The sequence below is a fragment of the Cryptomeria japonica genome, chromosome 8 (genome assembly GCF_030272615.1).
Source record: "Cryptomeria japonica chromosome 8, Sugi_1.0, whole genome shotgun sequence".
In the NCBI taxonomy this organism is placed as follows: Eukaryota; Viridiplantae; Streptophyta; class Pinopsida; order Cupressales; family Cupressaceae; genus Cryptomeria; species Cryptomeria japonica.
This window is the reverse complement of record NC_081412.1, coordinates 239,057,148-239,072,579: the sequence shown is the minus strand read 5'-3', so window position 1 is coordinate 239,072,579 and position 15,432 is coordinate 239,057,148. Positions and strand designations below refer to the sequence as shown.

The following is a 15,432-nucleotide window of genomic DNA, read 5'->3' as shown; positions in this document are numbered from 1 at the left end:
AGGGATAAGTTCCTAAACTGATCCCGAGTCTCTTCGACTATATTCCGCCGTAACCTTGTTTCCTCCAGAAACTCTTCGTGGCTTCGCACCCTACGGTGTTCTGGCGACGCGTAGAAATTTCCCCCTGCTTCTGCACCCTCTGTGACACCTCCTTGGTTCCCTTCGGGCCACCCTTCGGCAGGTCGTCCCTCGGCAAGTTGCCTCAGCCTCCGTCTACGTTCTACTTGTTGCTCCAGAATCAAGGCCCTCTGCGCGGCCTCTCACTCGTCCGTTTCTGCTTTTTTATTTCTATCTTTATTCAATAGGTTGGGCATTAATTGCCGCACGTTTCCATAATTCACAATACATAAATCAAAACATGTCTTTATTAATTCATTTCGTCAGATACAACTCATGTCAATGACACTTTTATTTGAATATAGAAAGTTCAAGTTTCAATTCCCTCCTGGCCTGGCGCCATCCCGTTCCGCTTCCCGTCAGCTGCTTTCTTCATACTGTTATAGGATTTGTTGGCGTCGCTCTTCCTGGGCAATCTCCTCCAAGTGAGCTTGTTGTGCCAGCGATGCCTGTGCAAGCAACCAGGGAAGATGGTTCATCAACCGATTTATTGTCGGGCTCACCTCCAACGTTGTCCACACGGCACTTGATGGGATTTCCGCCTCCGTCGCCTCTCGTCGGACGTAGGTCTAGATGGCTACCTAGAGCAGAATTGAAAATTCTCTCGTTGCGGTGTCTTCTCCTGTGTAAAGTTTTGTTCGCGCGTCGTTGGCCTCTGGGTTTACCTCACCAACGGGTAGGCCCATCGTGTCCGTGCGCCATCCGCGTCTTTTGTTCCCGAGTACGTCTAGGCAACGGCGCCAAATGTTTGCCCTCTCGGGTGAATAACTTAAAACATAAAGCACGTGATGCAGAATAATAACGCCATAGATATCAGACAAAGTATATGAGATGTTATTCCATTCATAATTGTTTTTTTACAAGTTACATTCCGGAGTATATAAAGATACCAAGGGGGTGCGAGCGCCAACCGTCGCACCGCAACTGCCACCCCTCGGTTGCCAACTAACCCAAACAATTACACATAATTAACTAGTCTTATTTTCGTGTACAATAATGCCACCAACAAACCGAACTAAGCACGCAAACGGGTTCAAACTAACCATGCAAGGGGAGTGACAATCAACCAATCCTTAATGGTATGAACACCAAGGTTTCTATCAAATATTATCCTAAAAATACTATCTGAAAACAAAAGGCATAACAAGAATATTAAATGGTGAAGAAGGAGACCATGCACTCACAAAGAAATGAAACAACCTTAATTTCCATTAATTCTGCATGAATTTCAACAAAGTTTCAACAACAATCTTAAACTTCTCACAAAAATAAGGGAAAACCAACCCCTTTAAATAGAGTTTCAAAACTCAGATGAATGGCCAGGATTAAAACAAAACAAGTGGCCTAGATTCATCCATACAACATAGTACCCATGCCCATAAATAGGAGGCAAAATATCAACAACCACCCAAGGAGAAATAATAACTACCTAAAAAGGCAGTTAATAACTACCAAAAAACATCTCAAAAAGTGCACATGCACGGAGCTCAAAATTTACAACTGACTTGGCAGTTAGAAATGAACTTTATGGCAAAAAAGTGTTTTTTTAGATTTTAAAAGAATTATGCACTTTATGAAGGCACTTTTTCCTTTTCTACTGTAGACCCCTTTTCTAGAAATTCATCCTCGGCGTGCAAATATTCTTTCCAAAGGTCCCGACCTGCCGCACGTTCTGCCTGAACATATTCTTGAAATTTGATGCACAACTAGAACAGCACCATGAACTGAGGCATAGGAGGATGGCGTATTTTATATTGCATGCCCTCCAAATGACGATCTACATGCTTTAACCCATCCTTCCAGTCGGATCGATGAGCTTCAAAACACAAAATATCTGAATGCAATCCACTGGCAAAATCCAGGTCCTCCGTGGAATAGGCGACCTTATCCATTCTCAATCTATCCTCCCAGTCCGGTTTCACTAGGTCATCGGACAAACTATTTTTCCAGCCCAAAACCATTGATCGGAGGATCCTCCCACCAAGGTCCCTCATGTCTTTCAAGATTTCCTCGCATTTCGCTTGCTCTTTATTAATGGTATCTTTTGTTTCACTCTTCATGGTGGCGGTCCAGTACCATTCTTTAAAAATGCTGATGTCATAGGGATCCAGGATGGCGAACAATGTAGGAATCTGCGCATGGGTCCAGAAAAGAGCCCTCATGAGGGGAAGAGTTGTAGCAACGACCTCATGAACCCTGAGGCATTCCCTCTTTACCTCGAACAATTTGACCAAAATGGTCTCTCGGTGGTGGGCCATTTCCTTTGCATCTTCAATGATCAGCTCTCCCCTTTCCTTAATGTCTCGAATCCATTCTTTGACAGCCTTGGTAGTATCCCGTACTCCTTCGAACTCTGTTGTAGTCCTTTGCGCCAATGTTGATGGGGGAACATGGGATTCGGGGGCATGATGCAACGGTCTCAGCAAGTGATCAACGTACCCCTCGACCTGCTCAGCACAAACTCGGTACATGTTTCTCTCAGCAGTTATCTCATCGAGTTGCCTAAGCATAATTTGCACAGAATCCTTGAACTCCTCCCTTTCTTGTTCTTTGGTGGCTCATCCCATCGGGACAGTTGTAATGCTATAATCGGCCAACGCAATTTGATCTGCTGGCTTATCAACAGGCGAGGTAGCGATATGGATGGTGCAGTTCCTCTGCTCATCCTTGGTGATTCGGGAGTAGGTCTTAGGCTTTTTCTTCCCTTTGGACTTTGTTTCACCTATGCGAGAGAAAATATCCTCCAAGTCGATAGGTGGCTTGGTGGCTGCCTTCCGCTATGCACGAGCAACTAATCAGTCTTGAGGTATGGTCTGTCCGGATGTTATGGCCAAATTTCCACTTTGCTCCTTAGAGGTTTCAACTGGTTCATTGCATATCTGCAATTGATCTGTCATAGGAGGAGCAGAGGCAACATCCAGCCCTTCGCTTATAGCTGAGTTCTCCCCTACCTCACTAAACAACTGTCGGGTATCCCCATGTGATGGTTGCTCCTCAGTTCTATCGGGCTCATTGGTCTCATCCGCTTTTACATTCTCCTTCGACGATGGTGTCATCTTTGCCGGTACCATGCAGTTGCAACTCATGTCGACTCCCCTGGGTGAGTTCATGAACATCAGCCTCTTGATTGGACGGAATTTCTCCTTCCTCAACTTGATTTTCAGGTTCACTAGAATCAATGATTCTCACCTTTGCATTTAGCTCATTTTGTGTCAGAGGATTATCACCCTCAAATGCATCAACATCGCTCTAGGAAGGCGGAACAGGTATATAATCAAGTTCAACTACATCATCATCGGAACTGGGGTCCTTGGATGATGAAGTGACTTTTGATCTTCTAATACGGATCTTTTCCCTTCTAGTCCTTTTTGATGTCCAAGTCCCTCTATTAGCTCTGGCTTTCTTCCTTTTTTCGGGTTTCTCAACCTCTTCCTTTGGTGCACTTGAGGTTCCCTCATCTTCCGAGGACTGAGAATCAAGACTACCCATCATATGGTATGTGAATTGAACTCCCTCATGGGTTAGTCTCTCAATCTGCTGGTGTAACCAATGATCAGTGTACCTTCCCGGGGCTGCCATAACTGCCTCAAAATCAGTTATTGGATCCAGAGACCAATCAATGCACGGCAAGAGGTGCCTTACTGCCTCAAACTCCCGAACTTGCAAGCAATTTCTAAAATCTGTCACTTGATCCGGGACCCCACAGTATTCATAAAGTCGCATTTGCTGCACACTTAACCTTGAATATTCACGCCCTCGGACGTCATTGTCATCAGAACAATTCTTCCAATAGTCTTCAATTGATTCCTTTGCTCTGTAACGCCTGCAATAGGCTCTTTTTGCCAAATTGTCATGATCAAAACATTTCCTTGGGAAATGTTCCTGGAGGCCATAAGAGGCTAATTCAGCAAGTGACTCATCAGCATGTGCTGCATTCTTTAAATGCGCATCGAGGTTACCCAAAATCATAGGGAAGGTGAATCCGGACTACTTCTTGTCTCTGAGTAAGCTGCCCGCTGGACATACTTGCCTTGCAACTTCCAGAAGAATTACTTTGTCTGTTGGATAGCATGGAAGTCGGAACGGAGCTCCTTCAAAGCCAGCTATCCGGATATAGGAGAACCTAGGGAATTGAATAAACCAAGCGTCATACCTTTGTACCAAAATGGTAGCCTTCTCTAAGAGCCTTATGTGCAATCCCCCTTGCATCAACCTGACTAGGCGCATTGTGAAGGCGTCATTGACACGCTCATACTGACCAATTGCATAAGCAGGGTTGTTCTTTTCCCTCTGAGCTATGTCATGGTAATGTAGTTGAGGATAGCAGTCGTACACCTTCACCTGATTGGGCCCGTTCCCAATTTCACCCTTCTTGATTAACCCTGTTAGTGGCTAGTGTCGGGCGAACATATAAACTAGGTAAGAGGTCATGGTGAAGTGCTTTTTCTCTTCAAGTTCGACCAACTGAGTATGGATATTATCACTGATGATCTGGGCCCAGTCGAACTTGGATTTCCCAGCAAAGACCTGCTCCGTAAAGTAGAACATTCATTCTTCAAAAAGGTTAGACTAGGGGAGTCCCATAACCCGACTAAGCAAGGTGACCATATCCCCATGCTCATTATGAAAGTCACTTCTGGGGGTCTTTTTCCCAATTCTAATACTCGGAGGCCTTCTCTCCTTATACCATTCCTCGTTTATCAATATCCTGCATTTAGCAGGGTTCATGTCATATGCCACTTGTGCTTCATCTATGGTTGTCGCAATGGGGTTATTCGGGAACGGGATGTTGAATGCTTCACCAATGGCCTCAGGTGTGAAGTCTGCTAGGACCATATTCTCCATAACCACTAATCTAGTCTCTGGTTGATAATGTTGCACAGCCTCAACTACTAGCTCATAATTCTGCACTGATGGAGGAAATCTTGCTGCCTAGGCGATACCACTTTCCATCATCCGCCTAGGCCTGCCATAGGCATTAGGGGAATATACCCAGTCTCAGAAGTCCTGAATGTCTATGTGGCCCAAGTCAGTATCGCCTACGTTTTCCCATATGCTCTAGACCTCTGACTCCCTCAGTCCTCCTCTCTGGTACTAGTATTTCATCTTCTCGCCTTTGCGGGGGATGTCTGATTTAGAAGCTCGAGATGTTCCGACTGCACCAGGCGTCTTTGAGGATTCTACCGCAGATTTAGGCATCTATCCTGCACAAACGGACGCGGATTACGAGACGAGATGAAGGAAACAAACAGGTTAGTTAAAAGAGGATAACGTTAGCACATAAGGATCAATGGAACACTGTAATCTGAAGAAAGTACGATGCTTCAGCAAAAGAGCTTGATTAATTTGGACATGAAATGCTATGAAATAGGAAACTAAGTTGGTTTTGTTTAAAATTTGTTGCTTGGAGGGAGTTTCAACAGTGTCACTTCTGACCAATTATGACGGCACGGGCAAATGCTCAATTTTGCGACTCAGGGCTTGGATGTTTTAACGACTGCCAATTTTGTACTTGGAAAAGAGTTTGGCCTAAGTTCAGTTTTTTTAAAATATTCAAAATTTCTCTAAGTCTGAATTTTATTTCAACGGTCAATTTTCCTAGCCGGTTTTGTTATTGCATGCTACGCTTGATACTTTCAAAAAAAATCATGACCAATTTTTGCATAAATTAAGGATTTGAAGGAGAGAATCAAATCCTACCTAGCAGACTGCCCAACGCGAGATGATCTTCGGCCAAAAATGACCTTTTGCAAAATGTGATTCTTGAAATTTCGGAGACTTGGGCAATTTTGCAAAGTCTTAACGCCTTTCTACTTTTCCTTAACTCGCGTTTTGGCTGGGAGGGCTTTGGAAACCTTGAGATAAAACCCTATTACGCAAAAATCGGATTAACCAGTGCCTTCTCAAATTTCGAAGAGTTATAACGCCTTCCCCAACTTGCGACTTTCACGGGGTAGAAGGCATAAAACGCGAATTTTGAAACACCCTTCTACCAAGTTTTGCGAAATTCTCCTTGCTAGGTGATCTTCGGGCTAGAGCGATTTTTGCAAACTCATGAAGCCTAACGCCCTTCAACTATTCTGCGATTCTCCTTTTTGCCCGATTTGCGGGAAAAAAGACCATTCTTTGCAAGCTTGCAAAAGTGCCCCCCTATCTTATGTCTTGCGTTTTCGGGGAAAAAAGATAAAATGCACAGCTTGCGATTTTATATAAAAAAAATGACGCCCTTCCCTATTTCAAGGTAAAACCTCCATTTTGCGAATGTTAAAACTGGCGATTTTCAGGTTGCAACGATTCTTTGCAAACTTTAACTTTTTAAAACACTTTACCCCATATCGCCGAAATTCGGGATTTTTACGATTTTTTGCAAGTTTAACGTTTTTGACATTCTACTTCCTATCCGCCGAAGTTCGAGAGTTTGCGATTTTATGAAAGCTTTAACTTTTTGGCATTTTACTCCCTAACGCCGAATTTCGGGACTTTACAAGATTTTGCAGGGTTTAACTTTTTCACATTTCACTCTATATCGCCGAATTTCGGCACTTTACATGATTTTGCAAGGTTTAACATTTTCACATTTCACTCTATATCGCCGAATTTCAGCACTTTACATGATTTTGCAACGTTTAACTTTTTCACATTTCACTCTATATCGCCGAATTTCGGCACTTTACATGATTTTGCAAGGTTTAAACTTTTCACATTTCACTCTATATCGCCGAATTTCGGCACTTTACATGATTTTGCAAGGTTTAACTTTTTAAAACACTTTTCACTCTATATCGCCGAAGTTTGGCACTTTAACAACTTTTGCAAAGTCTAACGCTTTTGGCATTCTACCTTATATCGCCGAAATTCGGGAAATACGGGGCTTTCGCGATTTTTGCCAAGTTTTAAACGCTTTTTGCATTCTACCCCATATCGCCGAAATTCAGAACTTTGCGATTTTATGAAAGCTTTAACTTTTTTAAGTTTAACGTGCATTTGCCAATTTCGGCGAAAATGGAGCTTTTTCAAACTTCAGCCTTTTCGCGTTATACCTTCATTTGCCAATTTCGGCGAAAATAGATATTTCGCAAGGCCTTTGACATTTAGCTTAGTTTAGGCAATTTTGGCGAAAAAAGGACATTTTGCAAGTTTTGAACCTTAAGCGTTAAAATCACCTTGCAGATTCCAGGCTCACGCTATGACCAGATCTCTCTTGGACTGATTTTGGGCACTCAAAAATGGCGTGACTCTCCACGCAGAACTCAGCAAAACAAAGGCTGAAAACTAAGAGAGGGGGACCCTGTCGGCGACAGGGAGTGTGTGCAATGCACAACAAACCTCTAATAGTGACAGTGACTTAGATAGAGACTCGAGCTCTGATCTTGATTTAAACCCTTAGACCTACCATGTCCTGATTATAGACAGCCATATATTTTCTTAGTTCTATCTTGACATTATTATGGACAGTTGATTATGGACTTCCATGTTTTTTGTTTACAGTTTATGTCATTTTATAGTTATGGATGTTTAATATCTATGTCTATTATGGATGCTTGTGACATATGTTTATTGACAAAGATGAATGAAAGCATTTGAATTTTGGTAAAATGTTTGTAACTTTGTCGATTCTCATGTGAAATCTCAATTCAAGTCTAATGCTATGTATTAATGTCTATGATGAATGTTTTATCATTGTTATGATTTGCATATTTAAAATTTCTCTATTTTTAAAATCCTCCTATTTTTTTAACAGCCATCCCCTATTGTTCCCTTGAAAATGGCCCAAAAGTACCACAGTACCGAAAACATGTCCCGCCATGCCCTATCATCCCCGTCCCCAAAACTCCGTGGAACATAGATAAAATCTGCTCTTCATAAGATATTCCCTATTCTTCATTGATAAGATCATTGTGACATCAATTATTTCCCTCTTGATATCAATGAATTATGCTTTGACATCAATAACAATTTCTAACGATCTAGTCTATTCACTATGACACTAATGACAACTTTCAACAATCGTCTATATTCCTTTGACATCAATGACAACATTTCCAATAGTAATATCATATGCCTACATACACTACATGCAGTACATCCAATGCATAAAAACTAAAAAGGGTACGAGCCAAACGTAAAAGAAATTATTTGGGTCCCAATCTAGCAAAACACGCCTAATTGACATATGAGGCCCCCTTTAAGGAAACAAGGGGACTTTTTTCTTGCACTAATATATTGTTTCAAAATTGTACATACTTCGATTTTGAACTTGTGAGAAAGCTGGTGAGGTGTGCAAACATGTTGACTCTAACATCAGTGGTGGTTTTACATGGTTCTATAAGGATGACAACAATGTTTCTAAGAAAATCGTAAAGGATAAAAAGCATACAATTCAAATATTTTAAAAGCATTTTAATCACAAACCATGATATAAGGTTTCGAGAACTTTGAAACCCCTTAAAATACACAATACATATATCATATCTATATCATGTGAAAAATATAGAGGATATGTGGTTAATCGAAGCAGACCTTCTCATGGCTTTTGAATCTCTTTATTAAACCATGAGCCCTCTTAAGTCCCATCCCCTGCAAAGACTGGAGATAATCACAACCACTCAAGATGCACATCTCAAGAACCATCTCCTTTGTAAAACTAGTAAAGCTCAAGTCCTTGTTTCTTGCAAGCTCTGCATATTGAAATTCAACACCATTGCCATATTTGTCCATTTTGAAAATAATCTGCTTACAAGCATCCATGTTTTGAAGCATAAGAGAACACAGTGTACAGCAATAATATTTTAGCCAGACACATAATCTAAATTATAATTGAAAATTCTTTATGTACCATAATAAAGTACAAGATTAGCTTTCCCAGAAGAAAAAAATTGAAAACTATAATCTCACCCTCAGACAGCCAAATGGAATTAGGTCAGAATCTTCTGTAATCACAGCCTCTACATGCCTTTTGATGGATAAATATGTCATTTGAGCATCTGCCTCATAAGGGGCGACAATATAATCAACATTCTCCTGGCGCAAAACCTTTTGACAAAAAACATTAGAGCTAAAAAATAGTAAGTAATTACATAATCAGCTCAATTTCAAACAGCAGCACAAACCCCACTAAGGAGTTCCACATACACTGAAGGCAACAGTTTATTGATCTCCAGCTGCATTATGGGATAAATAAATTCCCACACATGGCAAAGGACATCAACCTATTGAGAGAAATAGAATTGCCCACCTATGGGCATGATTTGCCTACCTGGATGAGTTGAAAAGCTATTAAGGGTGATATGTCTACAGCCTTTTGATAGCACTCATAAGCTGCAGCATTATTGCCACATGACTCATGTTCAATTGCACGTTCCAAATTCTCCTTCCTTACCCTGAAAAATCAATTGCCTAATGAGTTCTTTAACTTATTGTTCTGGACAGCTTCTTCATTAGTAGATGCATAGAATTATACAGCATATATTCAAAAAGGCCAGAATATAGCAATGCTGCATCTTAGTACCAGCACACAATAGAAACATTCTTTGTGTTAAAAAACTATATGATCAATACTTCAGCATTAGATAAAAATTAGCAAAAAAACCATGAAATTACTGGAGAGTGCTGAAATACTAAATAGAAAACTTTTCTGAAGGTCAAAGAAACCTGAAGTATTTAACTTTCAAGAGGATAAACATTAGGACTCAATCAATAGAACAAGGAATAAAAATTTGAATTTGTCAGGAGCCAAATTTTTAGCATTCATAAACATACAATCATTCTTAATAAGCACAGAAATATTACTGTAGATTTTTATCAGATTCAATCAAGCTTAGACAAAAATGAGGATAAACACATATAACTGTTATGTAGCTGGCATCCCACCATTCAACACTTTGCTCACAATATCATTCATTGTGCTACCAAGGTAACATGGTTGATTTCTTCAATGAATAGTAAATAACCATAGTCTCAAAGCATATAACCAACCCCAAATCATATGAGTTTGCCAATAAGGTATGTTTAAGCATTAATTTGCAAAGTACATAGGATCATAGTTACAGGATTTGCCTAGACGTACCCAGACTTGGCAAGTCCAAAGGCGAGTTGAACTTGTTGGGCCTCAAAGACTCTAGACTTGGACTCTCCGAGTCTGGCCAAGTCTACAAGTCTCGCCAAACTCGGCAAGTCCCGCTCCCCAAACTTTGCCACTCAAGTAGACATAAAAGTCAGCAAAAACACTAAAAAAAACACACTTTTGACTTAAAACAAACGAACTTTTAATTGTCCTAAAAATTCATTCTTATTGTTTTCAAGCACAAGGAGGACAAAAATAGTATGCCCTTGAAGAGAAAACCAGCAGACTGAATGAAGACAAATAGTGATTGAGATCATTTGGGCAGGCTAGTAGCTTGCAGTGATGTATTTCGAGGAGATGAAGGAAGATTTGGAGGAGGCCACCACTAATTTGGAGCTGTCTTTCTTCATTTTTGGAGCAAATTTGAAGAGGTAAGTTAGCATTTATTGTTGTTTTTTGTTTTTTAAATTTCAAATTTCCATTTTGTTGTACATTTGTTTTATTCTATTTCATTTTAGGTTAATGGGGGAAAAAAAAAGAAACCCTAACTATCGAATAATCAAACCCTAGCTATTTTTAGTTTTTTTCTTTAATTCTTTAGTTGCAAACCCTAATTGTTCTTAGCTTTTTCATCTTTTTTTAATTCAGTTAGAAAGTGTAAAAGCTAAATTTTTCTCATTTATAGTTTATTGGAGCTTTCCATTCATTTATAAATTGATCCAAAATTTCAAGCATAATGTCTACCCAATTAGAAAGGATCCTTATTGGAAACATGCCATCCCTGAGACAAAAAAGGTGAAATAGCATGTTTTCATTGCAAAACGAAATACAATGTGGGAGGTATTAATCGGTTGAAGTATCAACTTGCACACATACCATGCCATGATGCTTAAACCATGCAAATTAGTACCCCTCAAAGATCCAAGACTCGACCGAACTCGCCAGGACTCTGGGAGTCCCGAGCCGGGTGACCTTGGGCGACTCTTACGGGCCTGGACTTGGACACTTTTGAAAACCACATTTTTCACAATGTCTAGTTCTACTACTACTCCTAGAACAATCCCAGGTACAAGAGATCCAGCTTAGAAACATACTGTATATTTCCCCGGGCAAAAAAAGGGACAGGCAAAATGTACATAGTGCATAACAATCTTTCATGGAGGCATAAATAGATTGAAATACCACATTGTTGGCATACATTGCCATGATGTTGATCCTTGCACTAAAGCAACTCCTGAGGCTTTTCGGGAGTGCCAAGTGCAACTAGAAACATTTGAAGCTCAAAAAAATATGAAGAGGCAAAGGGAGGAGTTGGCTAGCATTGGTTGTGTTGGAGAGGTTTCTTCCATGCTTCCATATCATCCTAGTGTGACTGCTAGTACTAGTGTCAGTGGTAATGGGAGTGTTAGCATTGGTCCTAAAGTTTGTAAATCTAGGATGGATTAAAATTTTGAGCCACGCACTACTCCTACTGCCCAATCATAGTTTGAGAGCATGGGTTGGAACAAGGAAAAACATGATGCGGCTAGACGTGCAATTGGAAGACTTTGGTACTATTGCACCATTCCATTCTTTGCAGCCAAGTAATTCCTTTTTATTTGATTGTTTTAAATTTTTAATATTTGCAGTTTGCTTTGTCTACTGAATTTTTATTGGACATATTATCTTATTTAATTTATTTGTGGCGAGTATCCTTATTGGCAGAGCATGGTTGATACCATCACTATTTGTGGGGCAAGGTTCACAGCTTCTTCTGAATCTGACTTAAGTGGCCCAATTTTGATAGAATCGCTGGCTGATGTAAAGGCCACATTAGAAGACCAGCCCCAAGACATGGAGCAAGAAGGGGTGCACCATCATGACCGATGGTTGGATCGATAGGAGAAACAGGACACTCTAGAATTATCTTGTTTCTTTAGCAGGTGATTGAATAATTTGAATTTGATTTAGTGATTAGTATTTTTAATTTAAGATTTATTGAATGATCATTGATTTTGCTTTATTTTCAAATTTCAGGTGGCACCATGTTCCTGAAGTCCATTGATGCTTTTACACATTCAAAAAATGTCACTTTCATATGTGAGGCTATAGAAGAGGTCATACATAAGGTGGGTGAGGAGAATGTTGTACAAGTGGTGACCAATATTGCAACAAATTATGTTGCTGCAAGTAAACTTTTGATGGAGAGGCACCCATCTAAATTTTGGTCTCCATGTGCCACCCATTGCCTTCACTTCATGTTGGAGGATATTGGCGAGCTTCCATGGATCTAGACATATGTAGACAAGGATTTGCAGATTTGTATACAATCATTCATGGGTCCTTTGCCTAATGAGGCAATAAATGGGGCAAAAGGAGTTGATTTGTCAATCACTAGATTTGCCACAAATTTCATCACATTGAAATCCTTGATTCGATGTAAGGCAGCTTTGAGGTGTATATTTGTTGGTGAGGAGTGGACTTCCTCATCCTATGCTATGACTGCTACAATAATTAATGTGGCAGATTGCGTTTTTGATGAGCCAATCTTTTAATTTTTATTCGCATTTTTCTTTTATTTGCTTATTTTCATTCACACTTAAGTTAACTGATATTAGATAATGTTTCACGATATTTGCAATTCATTGAGCCCTTGGTAGTTCTTCTATGAGTTGTTGATGGGGAGAAGCCCACATTGGGCTACATATATGAGGGCATGGATAGGGCCAAGGAGACCATCAAATTTGTCTATGGAGGAGATGAGATTAAGTATTGTCCCATTTGGAACATCATTGATAGGAGATGGCAAGTCCAACTTCACAAGCCCAACTTCACAAGCCCCTCCATGCAGTCGCTTATTACCTCAAACGAGCATTCCATTTCCGCTCTAATTTCAAGGCGGATGAGGAGGTTCTTAATGGGCTCTACTCAATAATAGAGCGAATGTAGCCTGGTCATAGTAGCACTATAATCCACGAGATAGAGGCCTTTCATAATGTAGAAGGGGAGGTCTTCACTTGTTAGCTTTGCAAAGACAATCGTACAAAACTGCAGCCAAGTAAAAATCTATTTTAAGAGAATAATTTAAATTATATATTATTCAATTTATTATTAAATGAGACTAATTTTTTTTTTCTTTTTCTCATCTTAGATAGATGGTGGCAGTTGTTTGGTCCTAAAACACCAAATCTTCAGTAGATAGCCATTTGTATTTTGAGCCAACCATGCAGTGCTTCCAGTTGCGAGCCCAATTGGAGTATGTTTGAGCACATACACTCCAAGAGGCGCAATAGACTGTTTGTGGAGAAGTTGAATGATCTATTCTTTGTTCATTACAACCTCCGTCTTAGACAAAGACAGGTTTTGGACCATGACACCACCCCGATCCCGCTAGAGGAGGTCGATCCAAAATCTGAATGGATCACTTAGGCTATGGATCCTATCTTTAGTGACGAGGACCTTGATTGGATCAACTAGGTAGAAGTTGAGGCTGCAGCCATGGCAAGGGAGGAGGTTAGAGCACAAGCAGAGCCAAAAACAAACAAAGATGATGTTGGTGAGGGTGGAATGGAGTCACAGGCAGAGACTATGGTTGTTGAATCATCCAAGACCTACCTTAGACACCTTCGTAGGAAGGATGCAGGCTCCTCTAAGCCATAGACTTGTACTTGTTTTGATATTTGTGTGGAACATTTGATGTCATGGATTCATATTCCATGAGTTTTGTATACATTTGACAATATTTATATATCTATGTTTGCTATTTCCTTCAGCTACAATTTGTGTTTATACTAATGTGATCGATGTATACTTGTGTATGTGAGCAAATTAGCTTCTATTTGATTATGTTATTGTGTATTTAAGGTTTATTTAATAAAGGGTGCATGAAACAAGTTTTAAATCCTTAAAAATCTCCAAATATATTTGGTTTTTCACTTTATCGAGTCCTAGCCGAGTTTTTTTCGTTGAGTCCTGAGTTGAGTCACCCTTGCCAAGTTCACGTCGAGTCCGAGGCCCGTTTCTATGAGATGGATAGACCAAGTTAAATTCAACTTAACACAATGAAACAAAACTGTGTGAGGAATGGCCCCTAAGTAAAAACTTGTAAACCTAGGGTCAAAAAAGATAAGAAAATCATGGTTTAGGTTGATGTGTAGGAAATTTGTCCTCGAAATGATTGTGAGTCCCAACCAAAGGGAGGTTTTTATTGTGTCTATTTCCAAGTAGAAATGACAGTAGAAAAAAAAAAGTAAATCATAATCTACCTACAATAACAATTAAGTTATTTACTTGTCTACATTCACTTTTCTTTTTTATTTACAACTCCCAAACCCAAATAATCAAACTATGCAATGCAGTTTTCAAATTTATGGAAACTCTAGGATGCAAATTAAATGAGCAACATCCAAACAAACAAACCCCAGCCTTACATATATCTGAAAATAAAAAGGAAATCACTACTAGACACTTAATGAATACCTTCCCAAAGCACATTCTACCCAAAATGACCCTCAAAAATCTCAAGGGAATTTAAGGTTCAACTTGAGTACCGGAGTCAATGGTGAATGGTGAAAGAATGAAGAAAGATGTTGTCAATCTGAAAATGATGTCAAACAGCTCCAAGCATCCTTGTATCAGATCTAGCAGCAAGGAAGAATACCATGAGGAAAATATAGTGTTGTCAAGGTAACTCCAACAAAAACTGAGAGAAGAACTGAGAATGAAACCTGATTTCCTTTAAGCAAGAGGTGATAAAATAGAGATGTAGTTGTCCTCAACTTGATGAGGTAGAATAGCAACACTTCACAATGTACAATAAAGTCTAGATAAACTGATATTATTTTATTAATGCTGAACCTTGAACACAGACTAAAACTTTGATCACTTGTTATGGGTAGTGAGTGACTGCAATGAAGTAGACTAGCTGATCATGTGCAAGCTGTAAAGATAGTGTATAGCACAGGTAAAATCATGGTCATGAATCAAGACGAATATGATCCTTTGTATAGTAAGTATTTAAATTTAGACAAGGGAAATGACTATGCACCCAAAGAGAAGAAACATGCACAAAGCTTGAGCAGATGGACATCACAGACCCAAGAAAATGTCGTGACGATCTCTCAAAGTCCATGATGTGGGAAATTTCCATGCTACAATCCTCCAATCACATAGCAGCAGCATGGATGCTCCTTTTCAAAGGGGTACAGCCTTTCTAGGGCCGGAATACTGAAATGTCTGTTTCGCATGTGGCGGTCCATATCTTAACATATCTA

The 15,432-nt window shown here is 39.8% G+C and overlaps 1 protein-coding gene across 5 annotated transcripts in view; it reads right to left on the bottom strand.

Moving 5' to 3' along the window:
• The window catches only part of LOC131033225 (exonuclease 1), a 200,388-nt gene that overhangs the window by 139,698 nt on the left and 45,258 nt on the right, over nucleotides 1-15,432 (bottom strand). For all 5 annotated transcript variants that reach the window (XM_059209863.1, XM_059209864.1, XM_059209865.1 and 2 more), the window contains exons 3-5: nucleotides 9,374-9,497; nucleotides 9,013-9,150; nucleotides 8,638-8,847 (exon numbers count right to left, since the gene is read on the bottom strand). In XM_059209863.1, the coding sequence (XP_059065846.1) occupies nucleotides 8,638-8,847; nucleotides 9,013-9,150; nucleotides 9,374-9,497 (472 nt within the window). The remainder of the gene's footprint in view (nucleotides 1-8,637; nucleotides 8,848-9,012; nucleotides 9,151-9,373; nucleotides 9,498-15,432) is intronic.